This window comes from Hyla sarda, chromosome 2, assembly GCF_029499605.1.
Source record: "Hyla sarda isolate aHylSar1 chromosome 2, aHylSar1.hap1, whole genome shotgun sequence".
NCBI lineage: Eukaryota > Metazoa > Chordata > Amphibia > Anura > Hylidae > Hyla > Hyla sarda.
The window spans coordinates 293,656,218-293,682,258 of NC_079190.1; the positions used below are offsets into that span (position 1 = coordinate 293,656,218).

Here is a 26,041-nt window from a genome sequence, read left to right on the forward strand (position 1 = left end):
ACAGACAGACTTGTAATTACGACTGCTCTAATTAAATCTGGTTCCATAGGGAATTTTTTTAGTGATTTTTCAATGCCTAGCTGACTGTTCTTTGATGTTATAACTTGAAGTTAGTTTTTTTTTTACCTCTTTCAAGTGCAAGGAGAAATTCCCTATTTCTCTGAAGTTCTCTCATGAACTCTTCATTTTGTAAGAAAAGTGCAATCCTCTCATCTTGCAAATACTGCTTTAGCTTTCGCTCCTGGTCCATGGAGCCATGCTCTTTTTTGGAGTCTTCTTGGTGTTTTGAAGAAGGTCCATGTTGACAGCTCTGTTAAATAAAAAAAAAAAAAGTAACTTCATTACTTAAAGCTGCACAATGAAACCAAAAGAAAAAAACCTTTTTGAGGCTTTGATGTCAGTGGCACGATTCCTGACTGGTAAAAGCTGTGCAACTTATAACCTTTCAGACATAAAATAATTCTGGCTAGACTGTCAGGACTGTGGGCTTCTGCCTACAACATGTACATGTTATCAATGTAAACGTTGTTTTAAAGGATGGTACCTACAGTATGTGCTGGATATTAAAGGGGTACTCCTCCCCTATCATCTTATCCCCTATCCCAAAGGATAGGGGATAAGATGTCAGATCGCCGGGGTCTCGCTGCTGGGGACCCCCGGGATCTCCGCTACGGCACCCGCTATCATTACTGCACAGAGCACACTCGCTCTGTGCGTAATGACGGGCGATACAGGGGCCGGATCATCGTGACGTCACGGCTCCAGCTCTCGTGATGTCACGGCCCACCCCCCTTAATGCAAGTCTATGGGAGGGGGCGTGATGGCCACCACACCCCCTCCCATAGACTTGGGGTGGGCCGTGACGTCACGATGATCCGGCCCCTGTATCCTTTGGATAGGGGATAAGATGCTGGGGGGGGGGGGGGAGAAGTACCCCTTTAAAGTGATACACCAGCCAAAACTTTGCTCCCGCCTCTCCATCGATGCCTCGAGTATTGCTGGTCCAGGCGTCACTGCAATCCTGCTTCTGGTGCAGGGTGTTGCCACGTCAGACGGCAGCTCAGCTAATCAATGCCCCAATGTCCCATCTCAGCCAGTGATATGCTGAGCAACAGTGTGACATATCAAGCCTTCTTCCTAAAGCAAGGGCCCAAACTTTACACTCTTTGACCCCTGGCACCAGGAAGAGGATTGTAGCAGAGGATGGGGCAGGAGTTTAGCCAAGTTTTTTCTAGTTTAAATGCAGCCTGAGCAGTATTAACCCTTAAGGACTCAGCCCATTTTCACCTTGAGGACTCTTTTTTTGCAATTCTGACCACTGTCACTATATGCATTAATAACTCTGGGATGCTTTCACCTTTTATTCTGATTCCGAGAGTTTTTGTGTGACATATTCTACTTTAACATTGTGGTAAATTTTAGTCGTTACTTGCATCCTTTCTTGGTGAAAAATCCCCAAATTTCATGAAAATGTAAAATTTTTCTAGCTTTGAAACCCTCTGCTTGTATGGAAAATGGAAATTCCCCAAAAAATTATATATTGATTCACAAATACAATATGTCTACTTTATGTTGGAATCAGAAAGTTGACATATTTTTACTTTTTGAACACAGAGGGCTTCAAAAGTATAGCAGCAATTTTCAAATTTTTCATGAAAATTTCTAAATCTGAAATGTTCAGGGACCAGTTAAGTTTGAAGGGGATTTGAGGGGCCTTTCTGAGAAATACTCCATAAATTACCCCATTATATAAAACTGCACCCCTCAAAGTATTCAAAATGACATTCAGAAAGTTTGTTAACTCAATTTCTCTCGAGTATGGAAATATCTTATTTGTTGACATAAAGTGCTCTGCGGGCTCACAACATGGCTCAAGAGGGAAAGAGCAACTGCTGGATTTTAGAGAGCGAATTTTGTTGTCATGGTTTATGGGGCCATGTTGCATTTAGGAAGCCCCCATGGTGCCAGAACAGCAAAAAATAAAAAAATAAAAATAAAAAAAAATAAAAATTATATATATATAGATAGATAGATAGATATAGTGAGCCTTAAAACCTCACAGGTGTTTGATGACTTTGCGTTGAAGTTGGACGTGAAAATGGAAGATGCGATTTTTAACACTAAAATGATGGTGTTACCCCAAATTTTTCTTTTTCACAAGGGGTAATAGGAGACAATGGCCCCTAAAATTTTAAACTCCATTTCTTCTGAGTATGGAAATACCCCATATGTGGACATAAAGTGCTCTGCTGGCGCACTACAGGTCTCAGGACAGAAGGAGCACCATTGGGCTTTTGGAGAGAGAATTTTGCTGAAATTGAAGTCGGGGGTCATGTGCATTTACAAAGCTCCCATGGTGTCAGAACAGCAGAAACCCCCACATGACACCATTTTGGAAACTACATCCCTCCAGAAACGTAACAAGGGTTACAGTGAGTACTTACACCTCACAGGTTTTTTGAACAGTGGGCCGTAAAAGTGAAAAATTTTATTTTTAACACTAAAATGATTGTGTTACCCCAACTTTTTCATTTTCACATGGTGTTATAGGAGAAAATGGACCCCAAAATTTGAAGTCCAATTTCTTCCAATTAAGAAAATGCCACATATGCAGACGTTAAAGGAAAACTGTCAGAATAGTCCCCTGCACAAACTAGTGGTACTGCAAATCAGCAGCAAGTGGCACGGGCGGGGTTACGATTCAGCCTTCGGGCACTGTGACCTCAGCGCTGTTTCTCCTCCCTCTGCAATCGCGTTTACTGTGCATGTGCAGCCTCCTGGCAACACCCGGAAGCGGCCTCAGCGCAATTATGAAGCCTGTTATGAAGCCGCTCTGAGGCTGCTTCCAGGTGTAGCCAGGAGGCTGCACATGCACAGTAAATGCGATTACAGAGCGGGGAGGAGGGGGACAGGCGGAGGGAGACAGTGAATAATGATTAGCCGGGCTGAGAGACGAAGAAACAGCGCTGATGTCACAGTGGCCGAAGGCTGAATCGTAACCCCGCCCATGCCACTTACTGCTAATTTGCATATTCAGAAAGAAGGAGATATCAGACGAACGGAGCAACGGATCCAGGCATTGTAAGCATCGTTTTTCTCAGAGTCACCCGCACTACCAGGCAGTACCACTGGTTTGTGAGGGTTATTATTCTGACAGTTTTCCTTTAAGTGCTCTGCTGGCGCACTACAGGTCTCAGAACAGAAGGAGCACTATTGGACTTTTGGAGGGGCCATCTGCATTTACAAACCTACCCTGGAGCCAGATCAGCAGAAACCCCCCCCCCCCCACATGTGACACTATTTTGGAAACTACACCCCTCCAGGAACATAACAAGGGTTACAGTGAGTACTTACACCTCACAGGTTATTTGAACAGTGGGCCGTAAAAGTTAAAAATTTTATTTTTAACACTAAATTGCTGCTATTAACAAAAAATTTTTAGTTTCACAATGTGTAAGAGAAAAAAAAAGCTCCACAAAATTTGTAGCCTAACTTCTCCAGAATAAGGAAATACCCCATATATGGCGGTAAAGCACTATGCGGGTGCAAAACAGGGCTTAAGAGTGAGACAGCAGCAATGAGATTTGAGGCTAAAGTGGTGATTTGCACTGCAATGGTTGAGGTTATGACATAAAATCTTTTAAAAAAAAAATAAAAAAAACGGTAAGTGACCACAATTTTGAAACTACACCCTTCAAGAAAGGTAACAAGGGGTACAGTGAGTACTTACACCTCACAAGTTTATTGAACAGTGGGCCGTAAATTGATGGGAGAAATTGAGTTACAAATTTTAGAGGGCTTTTTCTCCTGACTAAGGAAATACATCCACATACGAGGTAACATGCTGGGCGGGCGCACAACAAGGCTCAGAGGTCATAGAGGTCTGTTTGCATTTGAGGCCTATGGCATATCAGTAGCTGACGGTTACATACACTCAGAGGAAAATACAGAAATTAAACACCCACATGTGACACCATTACAGAAAGTAACCCCCCCCCCCCCCTGTGGAATAAATATAGGGGTAAGGAGGACATTTTGAATGTACGGGTGTTTCCTAAATTTATTTTCCAGGAATGGATGAAGGGTAGCTTATGAAAACTGCAATTTTCAACCTATGCTCTGCTTCATCTTTCTGGGAACATCTAACATGTGACTCCGAATTGTCGCCTGGAAATACGACAGAGCTCATGAGCGAGAACTCTTCGCATTAGAGGCCGATGTTTGTTACGGACCTAACAGTTACATACATTCAGAGGAAATACAAGAAAGGAACACTCACATGTAAGCCTATTACAAACAGTACACCCCCTAGGGAAGGTGTATAGGGGTGAAGTGGAGATTTGGAACAAACGGGTGTTCCCTAAATTTATTTTCCAGGAATTGATGAAGTGTAGTATGGGGGAACTGAAAATTGCTATTTTATTACTGATATGCCACTCTTTTTCCCAAAAGTAAAAATGTAGAGGTTTTCTTAAGAATAATAGAGGTTAATGTCAGGATAATCCCATCTTATCATCTCAGGCCTAGTCAGTTCATATAAAATAATGCATTCATCTTGCTTCCTTGTCTAAGATGGCCGCCTTCTTCTCCCATCTGGTCAAGTTGTCCTAGCGTTTTCATCTACGCCTCCTCCAGGTTGGCCTGGTCTCCTGAGCTTCCATACTCCATGGACTCCCGTTGGGTTTTTCTGGAGCCACTTATGCTCAGATGATGGATGTGTTTATGATGACCGAAGGAGTGTCCTTTATAAAAGTGGGTGTGTTTATCCTAATTCAGGATGTATTCCCTATCTATAAATATACATATATAGAAACATAGAATGTGTCGGCAGATAAGAACCATTTGGCCCATCTAGTCTGCCCAATAATCTGAATCCTATCAATAGTCCCTGGCCCTATCTTATATGAAGGATAGCCTTATGCTTATCCCCTGCATGTTTAAACTCCTTCACTGTATTTGCAGCGACCACTTCTGCAGGAAGGCTATTCCATGCACCCACTACTCTCTCAGTAAAGTAATACCTCCTGATATTACTTTTAAACCTTTGCCCCTCTAATTTAAAACTATGCCCTCTTGTGGTAGTTTTTCTTCTTTTAAATATGCTCTCCTCCTTTACCGTGTTGATTCCCTTTATTTATTTAAAAGTCTCTGTCATATCCCCTCTGTCTCTTCTTTCTTCCAAGCTATACATGTTAATGTCCTTTAACCTTTCCTGGTAAGTTTTATCCTAAAATCCATGTACTTGTTTAGTAGCTCTTCTCTGAGTATCTAGAGTATATATATCCTTTTGGAGTTACGGCCTCCAGTACTGGGCACAATACTCCAAGTGAGGTCTCACCAGTGTTCTGTACAGCGGCATGAGCACTTCTCTCTTTCTACTGCTTATACCTCTCCCTATACATCCAAGCATTATGCTAGCGTTTCCTGCTGCTCTATTACATTGTCTTCCTACCTTTAAGTCTTCTGAAATAATTACTCCTAAATCCCTCTCAGATACTGAGGTCAGGACTGCGTCAAATATTCTATATTCTGCCCGAGGGTTTTTACGCCCCAGGAGCATTATCTTGCACTTATCCACATTAAATTTCAGTTGCCAGAGTTCTGACCATTCTTCTAGTTTTCCTAAATTCTTTTCCACTTGGCATATCCCTCCAGGAACATAAACCCTGTTACATATCTTTGTGTCATCAGCAAAAAGACACACCTTACCATCGAGACCTTTTGCGATATCACTAATGAAGATATTAAACAATATTGGTCCCAGTACAGATCCCTGAGGTATCCCACTGGTAACAAGACCTTGCTCCGAATGTACTCCATTGACTACAACCCTCTGTTGTCTGTCATTCAGCCACTGTCTAATCCACTCAACAATATGAGAGTCCAAGCTCAATGACTGTAGTTTATTGATAAGACTCTATGTGGGACAGTGTCAAAAGCCTTACTAAAATCTAGAAATGCGATGTCTACTGCCCCTCCGCCATCTATTATTTTAGTACCCAGTCAAAAAATCTATAACATTTGTTTGACATGATCTCCCTGAAGTAAACCTATGTTTTTCATCTTGCAATCCATGGGATTTAATATGTTCCACAATCCTATCCTTTAGTAGGGCTTCCATTAATTTCCCCACTATTGATGTCAGACTTACTGGCCTATAGTTGCTTGATTCCTCCCTACTACCTTTGATTTCTCCCTACTACCTTTTATTCCTCCCTACTACTTTTCTTGTGAATACAACACAATATATAGTTTACCATGTGGGTTGGTTGAGTATGCATTAACTTGTGAGTATGTATTATGTACAACACAAGAACCAGATGATACGTGTAAAGAGCGCACACCCACTATGATGGACATGAAAAAAACTCATTATTTTATTCAATTTACAACATGATAATACAGCAGACACATTTAAAGCACCCCCCCCCCCCCACACACACACACACACACACACAATTTCAGCAGTGATCATTTTCCATACGTGTCTGCTGCACTACAGATCTAAGCAGTGGTGTCTTCAACAAACCCATAAAAAAATAATAACAAATTGTCCAAAAACTAATACTCTCAGTCCTTCTCTTTTACTGGTCATCCTTGCTTGACTTGGAAATAGCAAAAAAAAATATATATAAAAAAAAAAAAAAAAAATCTTCTTTTCCATAATCTGTACAAATATTGGTAAATATTCCGATAATAATCACAATATACCACATCATTTCATATCATACATACCTTTATAATTCTAAATATGAAACTTATTGGATATATTAATAGAAATATGCTACACATATGCTATTCATAATATTTAGAGGTGAGCGAATTTTTGAAAAATTTGATTCAGCCTATTCGCAGAATTTTCCGAAAAAATTGGGTTCGACCCGAATTTATTCACGGCGAATCGCTATTAAAAATGGCTATTTCTGGCCTACAGAGAGCTTCAATAGGAGTGTAGAATACTTTGCCTTGCTGTAACACACATAGTTTGTGTGCTGGGTTAATGAAATAATACTGTTATTCAGAATGACATGTAGATCAAAGGTGTCGCTATTAGAATCACTGTTGCAGAGTGGCACAATGACAGAACTTGGAGGTGGCATCAGTATGAGGAGACTATATAGTGGCTGAATGACACAGCCTGGAGTTGGCGGCAGCATATAGTGGCTGCATGAGGAGACCACATAGTGGCTGAATGACACAGCCTGGAGTTGGCAGCAGCATATAGTGGCTGAATGACAGCCTGGAGTTTGTGGCAGCATGAGGAGAACATATAGTGGATGAATAACACAGAATGGAGGTGGCGGCAGCATGAGACCACATAGTGGCTGAATGACACAGCCTGGAGTTGTCGGCGGCATATTGTGGCCTAATGACACAGCCTGGAGTTGGCGGCAGCATATAGTTGCTGAATGACACAGCCTGGAGTTTGCGTCAGCATGCGGAGACCATATAGTGGCTGAATGACACAGCCTGGAGGTGACAGCAGCATGAGAACATATTGTGGCAGTATGAGACAGCTTGGAGCTGACATCAGCATGAGGAGAACATATGGTGGCAGAATGAGACAGCTTGGAGAAGGCATCAGCATGAAAACATATGGTGGAAGAATGAGACAGCCTGGAGGTGGCATTAGCATGAGGAGAATATATGGTGGCAGAATGAGACAGCCTGGAGGTGACAGCAGCAGCATCAGGAGTCCTGAAAGTGACCACATGACAGAGTGGTGCGGTGGGTGGCAATACCAGTAGCCAGTGGCGGAGGTGGGTGAAAAAAGGAGAAGTTGCCATCAGATGTGTGGCATCAGGCGGGTGACAGGATCAGAATAGTAGCTGAGGCAGGTAGGCAGAAGAAAACTGTCTCTTTTGTAAAAGGGTTAGTGTGCAGAAGTAAGTATTGAGGATATGCATTACGTAAAACTTAACTTTGAATAATATGCTTAGGATAAAAAATATGGACCCAATTTAAAGAAAAAAAAATTGGATAGGTGTGAAAAAAAACACCATGTGCCACCTACAACACCAAGTACTGATGTGATGCAAAGACCTCTAAAAGGTGGAAGGGAACAACATATGGTCCATTGTTGTAACCGGTGGGGGTAAACACTTTACCTGTAAAGCCCTATTCTCGCATTATTAATTCCCTTCTTGGCAAGTGTTATTCGCCCTAAAAAGGGCGGCCCCACACAGGAACCTATCCCTACTTCCACCTACAAACACTGCCATTTCCCAGGGATTGGTTCTTGTGTGGGGCCGCCCTTTCCTACTACGTAACACTTTCCTCGAAAAGTTTTTTGCACACCTTTCCTTTTGTTTGATGTAAAAAAAAAAATTGGGTACATATATTTTATCTTAAAAAAAAAGTTACGTTTTAGCCAATACATATCCTCGATACTTGTTTGTGGTCTGATGCCGAGGAATGTCTGCAACTGGGGAGCAGCACCTTAACCCCTTAAGGACCAAGGACGTACCGGTACGTCCTTGGTCCTGCTCTCCTGATATAACGCAGGGTTACACGGTAACCCCGCGTCATATCACGGCGGGCCCGGCGTCATAGTGACGCCGGGACCCGCCTCTAATAGCTATTAACCCTTTAGCCGCGCGCTCAGAGCTGAGCCGCACGGCTAAAAGCAAAAGCGAAAGTTGCCGGTTAACTCAGTGGGCTGTTCGGGATAGCCGCGGCTAATCGCGGCATCCCGAACAGCTTACAGGACAGCGGGAGGGCCCCTACCTGCCTCCTCGCTGTCTGATCGCCGAATGACTGCTCAGTGCCTGAGATCCAGCAGAATCGTTGATCGTTGATGCGGCAGAATCGTTGATCACTGGTTTCTTATGAGAAACCAGTGATCAATGATGAAGATCAGTGTGTGCAGTGTTATAGGTCCCTATGGGACCTATAACACTGCAAAAAAAAAAAAGTGAAAAAAAAGGTGAATAAAGATCATTTAACTCCTCCCCTATTAAAAGTTTGAATCACCCCCCTTTTCCAATAAAAAAAAAAAAAAAACACAGTGTAAATAAAAATAAAAACAAACATATATGGTATCACCACATGCGGAAATGTCCGAATTATAAAAATATATCATTAATTAAACTGCTCGGTCAATGGTGTGCGCGCAAAAAAATTCCAAAGTCCAAAATAGTGCATTTTTGGTCACTTTTTATATCATTTCAAAATGATAAGTCCTATCAATGCAAAAATGGTACCGTTAAAAACTTCAGATCACGGCGCAAAAAATGAGCCCTCATACCGCCCCATACACGGAAAAATAAAAAAGTTATAGGGGTCAGAAGATGACAATTTTAAAGGTATTAATTTTCCTGCATGTAGTTATGATTTTTTCCAGAAGTCCGACAAAATCAAACCTATATAAGTAGGGTATCATTTTAATCGTATGGACCTACAGAATAAAGATAAGGTGTAATTTTTACCGAAAAATGTACTACGTAGAAACGGAAGCCCCCAAAAGTTACAAAACGGCGTTTTTTTTTTTCAATTTTGTCGCACAATGATTTTTTTTTCCGTTTCACCGTAGATTTTTGGGCAAAATGACTGACGTCATTACAAAGTAGAATTGGTGGCGCAAAAAATAAGCCATCATATGGATTTTTAGGTGCAAAATTGAAAGAGTGATGATTTTTTAAAGGCAAGGAGCAAAAAACGAAAATGCAAAAACTGAAAAACCCCCGGTCCTTAAAGGGTAGCTCCCACCATCCTATTTTTTTTGTTTTGCTAGCCCGTTCCTGCCCTCCACCCCCCCCCCCCCCGCTACGGCACTAGCCCGTTCCCTCCTCCCCCCTCCCCACCCCCCATACCCCGTTCCCTCATTACACTTGCAGTTACTGCAGAGTCCGGCAGCGGCCGTGCAGGGACAGCGGTGGCAACGAGGCAGCGGTGGCGATGTGCGGGAGGAGTGGCCTCCCAGCCAGTGGCCGGGGAGACAATGCACTCGCTCCCACCTGTCTAATTGACAGGCAGGGAGCGAGTGCAGCCTAACTGAAAAAGGACTGATTGCCACTCCAAAATCAGTCCTTTTTCAGTAGCCGGTTTTTAAATGTAAATTAAACCTTTTTAATGAAAAAAAATAATAAAAGTAAATTAGAGATATGTTGTAGTACATAAGTACCACAACATATCAAAAAATAAAGTTGGTGACAGTGCCCATTTAAGGGGTTAAGGGGTTAAATATGTGTCAGAACCTATAAGGTTAAAAGGTTCTGACAGGTTCTTTATTGTTTTTTCTTGCAGGGTTATGCCTGGCTGTCTGACTGGCCAGCTGACCTTGATTGGAGCACCTGTACTGGCTCCATATAAGCTGGCAGTCTACTTCCAGTCAGTGCTTGCTATAGAGCTCAGTTTGTACTCTAGCTAACTGTCTTCTGTATTTGTAATATCTGGCTTTTTGAACTTTTGGCTCCCTCTCTGGCAGATTGTGGACATTGGACTTATTGTGTGAGTGTTTAGTCTCCCTTTGTTAGTCTGTCTGTTCCTACTGTCCCCGGACCCAAGTCTGTGTCATTTTAGTTTATTATTTTGACAATTACGCCCCTCTCGTATATAGGAAGGGACTGTCTCCGTGATTACGGACCTGTCGTTTAGGGGAGGAACGTAAGTAGGCAGGGACAGGGGAGCGGGCGAGAATAGAGTGCACTCCTTCCCTGCCCATTCCTGACATTATAGCAAGCACATATACCTGCAATTGCTCTGTTCCTACGTTATGGAAGCAATGTCTGCTTTGGTGGAGCAAATGCAGGGCTTGACTCAGTTGGTCCAGGATTTAGCTGAGAAGGTACAGCAGCAAGAGTCATCTCAATCTTAGTCTAAAATAATTCAGGACTTGAATGAGAGACTTGAACATCAGAATCTTGGAGCTTGAGTCTTCTCAGTCTCAGTCAATATTAGTTCAGACCTTGACTCAGAGACTTCCAAAACAAAAACACTTAGTTCAGAGCTTGCTAGCCAGAATTCGGGAGCTGGAGTCTGCCCGAAATCAGGTGTCATCTGTTTCTGCCGCCTCTCCTGTAGAACCACAAGTTAGTCTCCTTGACCGATTTTTGGGTAACCACAAAATGTTAAAAAACCTTTTGTGAGAGCTGCAAATTGTACTTCCAGTTAAGGCCTTACACATCTGGTACTAAAGTCCAAAGAGTGGGTATCAATATGTCTCTTTTGCAAGGGGGTCCCCAGAAATGGGTATTTTCCCTTGGTCCCGATGCTCCGGAGTTGTCCTCAGTGGACGCCTTATCAGTGGGATTGGGTCTTTTGTACACTTAACAGGACCACGCTGCATACTCATTGTTCCTACTATAATACTTCTAAGAGTATTATGAAGCCTGTTTTGCATCAGCCTCTGGTTAAAAGGTTCTGACAGGTTCATAGTTGTTTTTTGTTGCTGGGTTACGCCTGGCTGTCTGACTGGTCAGCTGACCTTGATTGGAGCACCTGTTCTGGCTCCATATAAGCTGGCAGTCTACTCCCAGTCAATGCTTGCTATATAGAGCTCAGTTTGTACTCTAGCTAGCTGTCTTCTGTATTTGTAATATCTGGCTTTTTGAACTTTTGGCTCCTCTCTCTGACTATTCTCTCTGGTATTAGCGATTTTGTACTGTGACATCTCCTGGCTTCAGACACGGATAGTTGACATTGGACTTATTGTGTGAGTGTTTAGTCTTCCTTTGTTTGTCTGTTCTTACTGTCCCCGGACCAAAGTCTGTGTCATTGTAGATTATTTTGACAATTACGCCCCTCAAGTATATAGGCAGGGACTGTCTTCATGGTTACGGACCTGTTGTTTAGGGCAGGTACATAAGTAGGCCGGGACAGGGAAGCGGGCGAGAATAGAGTGCACTCCTTCCCTGCCCATCCCTGACAATATGTTTAGCAATATCCATATTTGTGAAATGCTGGTGTGGCACCATGGTCAATCTATTCTGATGCATCATGCATTGGTGGGTGGAAATCCTGGCTGATCCATGCCGGATTCATCTTCACAAAAGGTCAGTCTCTCCACATTTTTCGTGGACAGAAGAGTTCTCCTTACTATGGCCACCCCCCCCCTACCCCCCCCGCTGCACTTAACATCCGCTCTGATGGCACACTGCTGGCAGGGCAGGACAGCTTTTCCAGGGCAAACTCTGCCAGTTGTGGCCACAAATCAAGTTTGGCTGCCCAGAAGTTCAGCGGATCTGTAAGGTTTGTTAGCATGGTCATGTCGAGGTACTCAGGCTGCTGCTGATGGAGCTGGTACTGCTCTCGCCACCCCACCCCTACCCAGCAGCCATGGCAATGAAAGGTGAGCGCAGAGGGCCCCCGGAGTCAGACCTACGAGAGAATGGACGATGGCGCAGATAGGCAATGGCCAACCGACTACCTGGCTGTCTCTGTAGTAGCATTGTGCCATTTGTGCAAGTGACTTGAAGGGACTCCCTGCCTTCATCTTCACTGCATACTGCCACGGTGTGTCTAGGTGCTCTGTCTCACCTTCCTCATAACCCTCTAGCTGCTTCTGCTCCTCCTCTCCTGTCAGATGACTAGAAAAAACACCCAGAAAAAAGATGGCTGGTCAGGGCACTGGAGACGTGGCACCTACATCTCACGGCCACATGAGCCTGTGGGGGCTGAACTGGAGGAGGAGGGTAGGGACACAGTGTAGCACAGTTTAGGTCTTACAAAACAAACTGTGCTCCACTGTGCCCCCTCCCCCTTCAGTTCAGCCCCCACAGGGCTCATGTGACCGTGAGATATAGGCGCCATGTCTCTAGTGCCCTGACCAACCATTGTTTCAAATACGTGTTGTAGTAGATGAAGCAGTGGAATGACTTTGTTCATCCCGTAATTCTGGCGACTGATTAATAATGTGTCTTCCAGAAAGGGCCTGAGCAAACGGCAGGTGTGACATATGAGCTGCCACTGGTTGACATTGAAGTTACACAGGGGAGTCCCCCTATCCGCTTGGATCATCAATAAATCTGTGATGGCTTTTTCCTGTGGCTGAAGTGCATGCAAAGTTTCCTTCCCATTGTTAGGATGTTTTGCAGATGGGGGAACGCTTGACAAGCAGATTGAACATGTGTGCTATGCAGGGCACATGGCTCAGGCTTCCTTGTCGCAGCGCAGACCAGTTGTTCTTCCCATTGTTGGTCACCATGGTTCCCATTTCCAGTTTTTGTGGTGTAAGCCATGATTTGATTTCTTGATGAATGACTTTGCAGTTCCTCCCCTGTGTGACTCCGTTCGCCAAGGCAAACCATGTGAACAGCGTGACACCGCCGTGACCTGCACACATGGTATGCTGGGGAGGCACTGAGACTTGTCTGTGAAGTGGAGGCTGAGGACAAGGTGGATGAGGAAGCAGAGCCTGGGAGCATGGAGGCGGAAGCAGCGTGACCTGTTGCTGTTGTGGCTGTGCAGGAACCATATTCAGCCAGTGGGCCATAAAGGACATTTATTGTCCCTGACCATAGTTACAGTTCCTCATGTCGGCGCTGCCGTGCACTTTGGTACACCGACAGACTCCAGGACTGGCCTACCTTCTGTTCCACAAAATTGTGCAGGGCTGGTACTGCCTTCTTTGCAAAGAAATGACAGCTTGGGACTCTCCACAAGCCATCAATTCGCTGAAATGTGCAAAGTTCACCGCTTTAAAAAAAAAAGGGACTGCAGCACCAACCACTGGATGAGTGGGCGCATACTGTTGTCTCTTGAACATGCCTTTGCCGATGGATTGCTGGCAGAATGACTGACTCAAAGTAGGAGGAACATCTGGAGCGACAGAAGATGGGTATGATACACAGCTTCCTTTGGCTGAGGTGGTGGAGCCTTGGCTGGATGAAAAAGGGAGCGGTGTGCCACTGGGTGATGCAGCAGGCTGGAAAACCCCATCAGAGTCACGGTTCTCCAAGGCAATTTTGTTGCACAATGATTTATTTTCTGTTTTGCCGTCGATTTTTCGGTAAAATGACTGATGTCATTACAAAGTAGAATTGGTGGTGCAAAAAATAAGCCCTCATATGGATATTTAGGTGCAAAATTGAAAGGGTTATGATTTTTAAAAGGTAAGGAGGAAAAAACAAAAGTGCAAAAACATAAAAATGCTCGGTCCTTAATGCTCGGTCCTTAAGGGGTTAATTAAAGCAATACTCACAAAATTGCCCACTTGTATCAGTCAGTCTACTTTGCTCGCACGGCTGTTCCTCAGAACACTTCCTTGTGTCTGGCAAGTCTTTTCTTCAGCAATGTCACCAGCTGACTTTTCCTGGCACCTGGTCCACTCCAATAGTCTTTAGGTTCTTTGTATTCCTGAAAGCTGGAGTCTTCTCTGTTACAGAGTCAAGTCCCCTTGTTCAAGATTGAAGGAAAACTGGCTAAAGCTCACCATTAATGTTAGAAATGTCAGAATCAAGAAAACATTTCTTATCTACGATGGAGAAATTATCATGCCAGGCTGTTATATAAAAAGTTGATTATTTATTAACTAATGAGTAAATATGGCACTTATACATATATAGATATACTATATCTTATTAAAAATGATTAGTTTATATACAATGTAGGAGTTTTCTTAGGAATGATAGAGGTTAATGTCAGGATAATCCCATCTCACCATCTCAGGCCTAGTCAGTTCATATAAAATAATGGATTCATCTTGCTTCCTTGTCCAAGATTGCAGTCTTCTTCTTCCATCTGGTCAGTTGTCCTAGCGTCTTCATCCACGCCTCCTCCAGGTTGGCCTGGTCTCCTGAGCTTCCTTCCTCTGTGCACTCCCGTTTGCTTTCTCTGGAGCCACTTATGCTCAGATGATGGGTGTGTTTATGATGACTGAAGGAGTTTACTTTATAAATGTGGGCGTGTTTATCCCAATTCAGGATGTATTCCTATCTATAAATATACATATATGGTTTACCATGTGGTTTGGTTGAATATGCATTAACTTGTGGGTGTATGTATTATTTACTCGTTCCTGATTGGAAATTACCAACCATCCACATATGGCCTTGTTCTTCCTCACACTACATGTGTACTTGAAATAGAATGGCAATATGTCATGTACTATACTGTGATATTCTTCAAACAGCTGCTGGTGAGCTTGTTATTTCAACACATGGTTACCATAACTTTAATACATATATATTCAATTATATTGTATATCGAAAAATAAATACATCTCATGATATTTTACAGACCACAAGCTAGTTCCTGCTATGTTGCATAGCATGAGGCTTTAAGGGGTAGTCTGGTAAAAATCAACTTATCCCCTATCCACAGAATTGGGGATAAGTGTCTGATCACCGGGGGTCTGACCGCTGGGACACCCGCAATCGCCTAAATGGGACCTGGCTCTCTGAGAAGAGCACGTGCTACAGACAGCCAACTCTCCATTCATTAATATGGCACCCCCATAAAGAATGAATGGAGTGTTTGCCATGTGCAGCACGCACTCCTCTCAGAGACCCGGGTCCTGTTCAGAAAACCCAGCTGTTCCCCCCACCCCCCCACCCCATTGTTTCAGACTTGCATGATTCAAACCTATTTGATATGGATGTCCACAGGTTGGGAGTGTTCTGGGGAGCTTTTTCTTGGTGGGGATTTTCAGCAACATGTACATGTAATTTCAAAAAGTAAATAGGAGGGGTTGTGAGGCCACACCGCTTTTTCGGGGTGCGTAGGTTTATTTTGGCTCAATGTGCAACAATATCTGATGCAGCAAGAATGTGTGTCACAATGTGCCACATTTTGGTGCACAACCCTACAAAAAGCAGGGTGGGTCAGGGGGTCAGAGACAACCATAAAATAAAAAGAAATGCCAGTGTGGGTCCTGTGCACGAAAACGGGAGAAGGAAGCACATGGAGGTAATAGAAGCATATCAATAGTAATAATAGAACATTTTAGCTTTAGTCATAATTTAGTCATCTGAATTGTTTTAATCAACCTACTATCATAATACTTTAGTCCACGAAATCTATCAGGTTTAGTTAAAGCGTAAAATTCTAGAGAAATGCTTATATAAAGCAAACAGATGAAATACTCTGGAAGTAAATAGCTATTAACCTGTTGCTACTTATGGTATTAAGGTTTAAACATCGAATATAGACCAAAATCTTTTATGCCCAACATTTTAGTCTAGTTGTAGTCAGTTGAAGAAAATTCCAATAGATTTTAGTTGTAGTTTTTATTTAGTTTAGTTCCTGAAAAATTGGACTTTGGATAAGGACTTGTTAGGAACCCTAGCAGGAAGTGCCCTTAATAAAAACGTTGGAATAGTCATTCTGACATCCTAACCATGAAATGTGGTCATTTGCCTATTCCTTTAGTAGTTTACCTAATTTAAGTGAATAGTTGACATATAAATTTTTGGGGGTTTAGCACATGTTATGTACAAGCTTTTCCACTTAAATACAATTTTTTTAAGTTTTAATGATGTTTTTTGAATGTAATAATACCAATAATAAAATAACATAACCTCATCACCAAATATTCTAAACTAAAATGGAACTTCTCACTTTAAAAATACAGTCCAAACTGTGGACAGAGCAGTGGAAGTCAAGAAGACTGATATGCATAAAGATTCTGCATAACTAGTAATTTAGTCACTTAAACCTCTGTTCATGCTGAGATTAAGAACCCGGTAAGTGATCTTATTCAGTTTATCTTTTTAATGGATACGTATTATAATAACATCAAACATGTAACGGTATATACCAGTGAATAATAAAAGATAGATACATAGATATACAGCAGATACAATTGTAGGTATCATTACGTTATATGAAGGGAAAGTTACAAATAAAGGAAGAGAAATGGAGTCACTTATACAAACAAGTACCGTGTCCAATGGACACAAATTTTAAAGTAACAAAGACAGTACAAGCAAGATAAAAAAAACATATAATATGAGGAATGCAGCAAAAAAAGGTGATATCACCGGTTCTGCCCACTAGAATGAGTATATGCTCATAAATTATACAAATAACATACAGTACGTATCTAGAAGCAACCAAAGACGGCAGTCGGGTTGCAGTATGTAAACATCAACTCTGGGGGCATATTCTTACATATATGTACATACTTAAAGGGGAACAAATCAACTGGTGCCAGAAAGTTAAACAGATTTGTAAATTACTTCTATTTAAAAATCTTAACCCTTCTAGTACTTATCAGCTGCTGTATACTACAGATATACTACAGAGAAATTTGTGAATTTCTTTTCTGCCTGACAACAGTGCTCTCTGCTGACACCTCTGTCAGTGTCAGGAACTGTCAGGTTAGAAGCAAAATCCCATAGAAAACCTCTTGTTCTGGACAGTCCTGACACGGACAGAGGTGTCAGCAGAGAGCACTGTTGTCAGGCTGAAAAGAACTTCACAAATTTCTCTGTAGTATATCTGTAGTAAACAGCAGCTGATAAGTACTAGAAGGGTTAAGAGTTTTAAATAGAAGTAATTTACAAATCTGTTTAACTTTCTGGCACCAGTTGATTTGTAAAAAAAAAAAAAATTCCACCGGAGTTCCCCTTTAACTAGCTGTCCTATCCCCAGGGGTGTTGTCCTTATATATTTATATGAAGGGAAAGTTGTTGAAAGAGGTCTTAAAATTTGTTGTCAGCTCTTATTTACTAATGTCAGCTCTTATTTACTAATGTGCAAGCTGTTTGATATCTGTGAGGGATAGCAGATAAAAAAGAAAAACATTGGGTTCAAAAATTTATTTTTATTTTTAAGGATGCTCTTAACCCACCTAGGACCAAGGGTGTACAGGTACGCCCTTGCATCCTGGGACTTAACCCCTTAAGGACCCAGACAATTTTCACTGTAGGACCTGGCCATTTTTGCACATCTGACCACTGTCACTTTAACCCCTTAAGGACTAAGTCCATTTTTTACGCTTTCGTTTTTTCCTCCTCCCCTTCAAAAAATTATAACTCTTTTATATTTTCATCCACAGACTAGTATGAGGGTTTGTTTTTTGCGCGACCAGATGTCCGTTGTAATGCAATCACTTACTTAACCATAAAATGTATGGCGCAACCCAAAAAATACTATTTGTGTGGGGAAATTAAAAAGAAAACCGCAATTTTGCAAATTTTGGAAGGTTTCGTTTTCACGACGTACAATTTATGGTAAAAATGACATGTGTTCTTTATTCTCTGGGTCAATACGATTAAAATGATACCCATGATTATACACTTTTCTATTACTGTTGCGCTTAAAAAAAAAATCGCAAACTTTTTAACCAAATTAGTACGTTTAAAATCCCCCTATTTTGAAGACCTATAACTTTTTCATTTTTCCGTATAAGTAGCAGTTTGAGGGCTCATTTTTTGCGCCGTGATCTGTACTTTTTATTAATACCATATTTGCTTATACAAAACTTTTATTACATTTTTAATAAATTTTTTTGGGAATAAAATGTTATCAAAAAGCAGCTATTTTGGACTTTTTTTTTTTTTTACGTTCACGCCGTTCACCGTACGGGATCATTTACATTTTATTTTAATAGTACAGATATTTACGCACGCGGCGATACCAAATATGTATATAAAATAATTTTTTTTTACACTTTTTGGGGGTAAAATAGGGAAAATGGGGCAATTTACGTTTTTATCGGGGAAGGGGGTTTTTCAATTTTTTTTTTTAACTTTTATCTTTACACTCTTATAGTCCCCATAGGGGATTATTTATAGCAACCATTCGATTGCTAATCCTGTTCAGTGCTATGTATAGGACACAGCACTGATCAGGGTTATCGGTCATCTTCTGCTCTGGTCTGCGGGAAGGCAGATCAGAGCAGAAGACTCCCGGAAGACAGCGGAGGCAGGTGAGGGGACCTCCGTCTGCCGTGCAGGATGTTCGGATCACCGCGGCAGCTCTGCGGGCGATCCAATCATCCTGTTAAGTGATCGCGATTCTGCAGATGCTGTGATCTGTATTGATCACTGCATCTGAGGGGTTAATGGCAGACATCCACGGGATCGCTGGTGTCCGCCATTACCGGCGGGTCCCTGGCTGCGATCCACAGCCGGGACCTGCCGCGCATGATGCCGGCATCGCTCCGATGCCCGCGGTTATGCTCAGGACGTAAATGTACGTCCTAGTGCGTTAAGTACCACATCACCAGGACGTACATTTACATCCTGCGTCGTTAAGGGGTTAAACATTAATAACTCTGGGATGCTCTTACCTTTCATTCTGATTCAGAGATTGTTTTTTCGTGACACATTCTACTTTAGGATAGTGGTGACATTTTGTCGATACTTGCATCATTTCTTGGTGAAAAATTCCAAAATTTGATGAAAAAATTGAAAATGTAGCATTTTTCTTTTTAACTTTGAAGCCTTATCACCTCACAGCCTTATCACCTCTTCCGAGTATGGAAATACCCCATGTGTGGACGTAAAATGCTTTGCGGACGAACTACAATGCTCAGAAGAGAAGGCGTCACATTTGGCTTTTGAAAAGCAAATTTTGCTGAAATGATTTTTTGGGGGGCATGTCCCATTTAGGAAGCCCCTATGGTGCCAGGACAGCAAAAAAAAAAAAAACCACATGGCATACTATTTTGTAAACTACACCGCTCAAGGCACGTAACAAGGGGTCCAGTGAGCCTTAACACCCCACAGGTGTTTGACGACTATTCGTTAAAGTTGGATGTGTAAATGATTATTTTTTTTTTTTCACTAAAATGCTAGTTTTCCCTCAAATTAATTTTTTTTACAACGGATAATAGGACAAAATGCCCCCCAAAATTTGTAACCCCATCTCTTCTAAATATGGAAATACCCCATGTGTGGACGTCAAGTGCTCTGCTGGTGCACTACAATGTTCAGAAGAGAAGGAGCGCCATTGAGCTTTTGGGAAAAAATTGTTTGGAATGGAAGTCAGGGGCCATACATGGGGTATGTTCTTACTCAGAAGAAATGGGGTTACAAATTTTGAGGGGCTTTTTTCCTATTTTCCCTTGGGAATGGGGGCTTTGTAAACACACGTGGCCTTCAATTCCGGACAAATTTTCTCTTCAAAAGCCCAATGGCACTCCTTCTCTACTGAGCATTGTAGTGCGCCAGCAGAGCACTTAACATCCACACATGGGATATGTTCTTACTCAGAAGAAATGGGGATACAAATTTTGGGGGGCTTTTTTCCTATTTTCCCTTGTGAAAATGAAAAATTTAGGGTAACACCAGCATTTTAGTGAAAAATGTATATATATTTTTTTTTTCCATCCAACTTTGAAGAATTTTCATTAAACACCTGTGGGGTGTTAAGGCTCACTATACCACTTGTTACGTTCCGTGAGGGGTGCAGTTTCCAAAATGGGGTCACATGTGGGTATTTCTTTTTTTGCGTTTATGTCAGAACCGCTGTAAAATCAGCCACCCCTGTGCAAATCACCAATTTAAGCCTCAAATGTACATATTGCACTCTCACTCCTGAGCCTTGTTGTGCGCCCACAGAGCATTTTACGCCCACATGAGATATTTCCGTACGCAGGAGAAATTGCGTTACAAATTTTGGGGGTCTTTTTTTCCTTTTAACGCTTGTGAATATAAAAAGTATGGGGCAACACCAGCATGTTAGTGTAAATTTTTTTTTTTTTTTTACACTAACAAGCTGGTGTAGCCCCCAACTTTTCCTTTTCATAAGTGGTAAAAGGAGAAAAAGCCCCCCCCAAAATTTGTAGTGCAATTTCTCCTGAGTACAGAAATACCCCATATGTGGCCCTAAACTGTTTCCTTGAAATAAGACAGGGCTCCGAAGTGAGAGAGCTCCATGCGCATTTGAGGACTAAATTAGGGATTGCATAGGGGTGGACATAGGGGTATTCTACGCCAGTGATTCCCAAATAGGGTGCCTCCAGCTGTTGCTAAACACCCAGCATGCCTGGACAGTCAGTGGCTGTCCAAATATGCTGGGAGTTGTTGTCTTGCAACAGCTGGAGGCTCCGTTTTGAAAACACTGCCATACAATACCTTTTTAATTTTTATTGGGGGGGGGGGGGGGGGGGAACACAGTGTAAGGGGTGTATATGTAGTGTTTTACCCTTTATTTAGTGTTAGTGTAGTGTTTTTAGGGTACATTCGCACTGGCGTGTTACGGTGAGTTTCCCGCTAGGAGTTTGCGCTGCAGCGAAAAATTTGCAAATTTGCCAAACTTGAAGCAGGAAACTTACTGTAAACGTGCCTGTGTGAATGTACTCTGTACGTTCACATGGGGGGGGCAAACCTCCAGCTGTTTCAAAACTACATCTCCCAGCATGTACTGACAGACCGTGCATGCTGGGAGTTGTACTTTTGCAACAGCTGGAGGCACACTGGTTGGAAAACCTTCAGTTAGGTTCTGTTACTGAACTCAGTATTTTTCAACCAGTGTGCCTCCAGCTGTTGCAAAACTACAACTCCCAGCATGTACTGATCACCAAAGGGCATTCTGGGAGATGTAGTTATGCAACAGCTGGAGGTACGCAACTACAACTCCCAGCATTCCAAGACAGCTTTTTGGGCATGCTGGGATTTGCAGTTTTGCAACATCTGGAGGGCTACAGTTTTAGAGAACACTGCAAAGTGATCTCCAAACTGTGACCCTCCAGATGTTGCAAAACTACAAATCCCAGCATGCCCAGACATCAAACAGCTGTTTGGGCATGCTAGGAGTTGTAGTTTTGCAAGATCTGGAGGGATACAGTTTAGAGACCACTATATAGTGGTCTCAAACTGTAGCCCTCCAGCTGTTGCAAAACTACATATTCCAGCATGCCCAAACAGCTGTCTGGGCATGCTGGGAGTTGTGGTTTTGCAACATCTGGAGGGCTACAGTTAGAGACCACTGTATGGTGGTCTCAAACTGTACCCTCCAGATGTTGCTAGGCAACTCACCGGCATCCGTAGGATCGGTAAGTGGATCTTCGGCTCCGGTCCCTGTCGGGTTTCCCCGTCCTGCCCCGCCTATTGTGGGTGGGCAGGACGGGGAAAACGAAAGTTAACCCCCCCGCCCCCGATCTGCTATTGGTCGTCGCTTCTGAATGATTGGGGCTGTCCGAGACTACAACTCCCAGCATATACAAACAGCAAACAGCTGTCTGGGCATGCTGGGAGTTGTAGTTGCGTGCCTCCAGCTGTTGCATAATTACAACTCCCAGCATGCGCTTCGGCTATTAGTACATGCTGAGAGTTATAGTTTTGCAAAAGCTGGAGGCAGACCGGTTGGAAAAAACTGAGTTATGGTACGTTGACACATACAGGATCCTGCACAGATTTGATGCGCAGGATTTGTAACTGCAGATTAGAAGCTGTTTACATTGAAATCTGCAGCAGACAATCCTGTGCATCAAATCTGCGTATGTGTGAACGTACCCTTAGATAACAGAACACCAAGGTTGTTGCAAAAGTACAACTCCCAGCATGCACGGTCTGTCAGTTCATGATGAGAGTTGTAGTTTTTCAACAGCTGGAGGTACATTCAAACAGGAGGGGGTTTACAGTGAGTTTTCCACCACAGCAACTTCTCAACTACAACCAAATTCTCTCTCCAAAAGCTCAATGGCGCTCCTCCTTTTCTGAGCATTGTAGTTCACCCGCAGAGCACTTTACATCCACATTTGGGGTATTTCCATACTCAGAAGAAATGGCGTTACACATTTTAGGGGGCTTTCTTTTCTATTACCCCTTGTGAAAATGAAAAATTTGGGGGTAACACAAGCATTTTAGTGAAAAAAAAATCAAATTTTTCAATTTCACGTCCAATTTTAACGAAAGTTTGTCAATCACCTGTGGGGTGTTAAGGCTCACTGTACTCCTTTGTTATGTTCCTTGAGGGGTGTAGTTAGTGCTGGGTGGTATGGCCTAAAATTAATATCACGGTATTTTTTTTTATTATCGCGGTATCACGGTATTACCGCCTGTCCCATCCCCGGGGTCCCTGTGCCCACTAGCGGTGTCAAATGTGCCCCCCGCGAGCGCTACCATCACCGCTAGCGAGGTCCCTGTGCCCACTAGCGGTGTCACAAGAATGCCGAGCACGGCTCTGTTCCCCGTGCCTGTCAGCTCTCAGGGTACGGGAACAGATTTAAAAGCCTCGCACGCGGCTAAAGTAGTACTGCGCAGGCGCAGCACTACGCAAATAGCGTAGGGCTAACGTAGGCAGCGCTAGGAGCCTAGCGTTAGCCCTAAGCTATTTGCGTAGTACTGCGCATGCACACTAGCGGTGATGGTAGCGCTCGCGGGAGGCATTCTTGAGACACCGCTAGTGGGCACATGGATCCCGCTAGCGGTGGGGATTGATCGTGCTCGCGGGGACACTGGCTGTCAGGCGCAGCGGGGGGACACAGTAAATGGATTAGCTTCTGTGGTCCAATTCCGCTCTCGGAATCGGGCCAGAGAAGCACACCGGGACAAGTGAGGGCACCGCGCTGGGCTCTACAATTCATCCAGAGGGTGGGGGAGGGGCCCGACCGGTATAGCGGTATGGGCAAAAATCCATACCGTGGGAGAAAAAAAAACGGTATCCGGTTCATGCCGGTATACTGCCCAGCACTAGGTGTCGTTACACACACAGTGTGCCATGTGTTTTTTTTTTTGCTGTTCTGGCACCAAGAGGGCTTCCTAAATGAGACAAGGTTTTGTAGCCATTCTCTTGAATTCTCACAGACCTGGAGGATTGTTTGGAGGCTGTAAGAAGTTGTCTTATTTAAGGCAGAGAGAAGGAAGGGTTTAAATGATTTTGCTTTTGTTTTAGGTATACCAGGTCAGAGGGGAGAGTAATATGGGTGAGGTTAAATGGTTGCAAGCTACAGAGGTACTTGGGAGTACTGGATTGCATAACCAGTTGTGTTCCAACCAGGTCGCAGATCCATGACAGTGGAAATAATGTATGTATAGTCTTAAAGGGCATCTTGCAGCAGTTTTGTGCTAGAAAAACAGTTTACAGATCTAAATAGGCTCTGAGAATTAGAAAGCATACATACCTTTGTAACTGGTCATGCACTATGCATAACTACAAAAAAAAAAAAATATATATTATATATAAAAAAAAAATAAAAAAATAAAAAGGAGATGTCCTGGCGGCTGGAAATTCATTGATGTGGGAATTTCCCCTAAGCTCCCTGTTAAAACAGACTCCTAAGGCCGTCCGCTCACCAATGATAGAGAGCTCTAGATTACAGTCAGAAGAACGCTAGAGATGTCAATCATCGTCATCTGGGAAAGTAAATAATTATTCTGAACTATTAGAGTGGCAAGAGTTAGTGGGCTAGCATGTGTAAGAAGTAGGGATCTACAGATATCGTTTTTTTAGGGCCGATACCAATAATCTGTGGAGGTTAGGGCCGATAGACGATAAGTTATACCGATATTCCGGTATAAGTTATCGGCTATTTATCCCCCCGCGACACCGCTGCAGATCATTGATTTAAAGTGGGTGCTTTAAATCAATGAACTGCAGCGGCTTTTGCGGTGCCATAGACCGCCGCCACCCGCTTCTCTCCCCCTGCCTGTCCTGGGGTCCTCCTGAGTCCAACTACCGCCACCGTAGGACACAGCAGGAGGCAGAAGTAGCGTGGACCCCAGGCCCCCGGGAAAAGGTCATTATTAAACCGGGGATGGGGAAGGCAATGGGGCCGGGGCGGTGCGGTGGGGGGTGCGATGCGGTGCGGCGGGTCGGTGGGGGGGGGGGCGGTCGCGGTGTGGACGGTGCGGGGCATTATCGGCAAGGTAATTGCCAATACCGATAATGCCCAAAATCGTGATTATCGGCTGATAATATCGGCCAAACCAATAATTGGTCGATCCTTAGTAAGAAGGATAGGTGACATATCACCTGTTACCATTAATGTATCCAAGAGGGATTTAAAAAGGCATCTGTTTATACAAGAACCCATTGTTTGTAAGAGGGGCATTTGAACAGTATATTATCTTTACCAAATGGATAGCGTGGTAGTACATCTTAGGACTGGGTAAACCAATGCCGCTGGCATGTTCATGATTGACCAAGGCATCATAGGCTAGTCTGGGTTTGGTCATAATGTAGCAAATATTCTATGAGAAAATGCCACAGAAATAAGGGTTTGCATAAGGTAAAATACCCTGCATAGTAAAGCATGTTAAGAAGTTTTTCCACCAGGAAACGAAAGGTAAGTTTCAGATGGAAATTTTTAGAGATGTTCAGAAAGGGTGAAAAATTCAGATTGTAGAGGTGTGTTAAGTTGGTGGGTATGTTTGATTGACCTATCAAATGGGAAGGGGCTTGCTAGGCAAAATGTTTCTCCAACTCCTACTCAGTTATTGAAAGCCTTCCATTTAGAAGCGCGCATAGAGAGATAGCTTTCACCGCTGGTGGAAATAGGGGCTCCTGATGTTGGTGGGAACAAGCTGCTGCTGGAAATAGAAGGAAAAGGAAAAGAGCTAGTCCCACCAGAGACAGTTCCGTGGAGCTCCTCTATTCAGAAACTCTGTCTGCCTGGGTAATCTTCAATGGTCTAACTGATCATATAGGGCCAATTTTCACTGGAGTTCATGCTCTGTTTTACCTGAGCTCATCACTGAATCTCTTAACTCTACATAGACTGCTAGTGTAGAATGATTTCTTAGTGAGCTGGTTATCTGCCTCATTTCTCAAGATATTTAAAATGAACCAAGAGTCAAACATTTCAGAAGAAAGTCATTTTTCTCTAACAAAATATATTATAAAGTTTCTTCTATACGCTTGTATTACTAACTTATGCAAAGCTTGTTGAAATGACCGTGACAGTTTGCGGTATTACCAGAGGAGTGAATATCCAAGCTTACAAGCTTTTTCCTCAACTCTTTTTCGGTCAGCTGGCCCTGAAAGATCTCGACCTGTGTCAAACAAGGATGGCTCTGGTTACTCGGAGCACCATTCCAAGCCGAAATAAGTATTATGATTTCTCTGAAAAGGCACTGCCATACAGAGTAAACGATGTTGTAGTGATAAAGGAACCCGTGAGTGTTTCATACTGCCCGTGATTCATACAGCATGAGACTAGTTACTGGTTCCCTTTAAACCAACCTTAAGGTTTCTCAAAACCAATATAGAA

General features: G+C 43.0%; 1 protein-coding gene across 4 annotated transcripts in view; it reads right to left on the reverse strand.

Annotated features, from left to right (window-relative positions):
* Positions 1–26,041, reverse strand: part of CUEDC1 (CUE domain containing 1) — a 177,545-nt gene that overhangs the window by 50,683 nt on the left and 100,821 nt on the right. For all 4 annotated transcript variants that reach the window (XM_056557501.1, XM_056557502.1, XM_056557504.1 and 1 more), the window contains one exon: positions 127–310. In XM_056557501.1, coding sequence (XP_056413476.1) covers positions 127–310 — 184 coding nt within the window. The remainder of the gene's footprint in view (positions 1–126; positions 311–26,041) is intronic.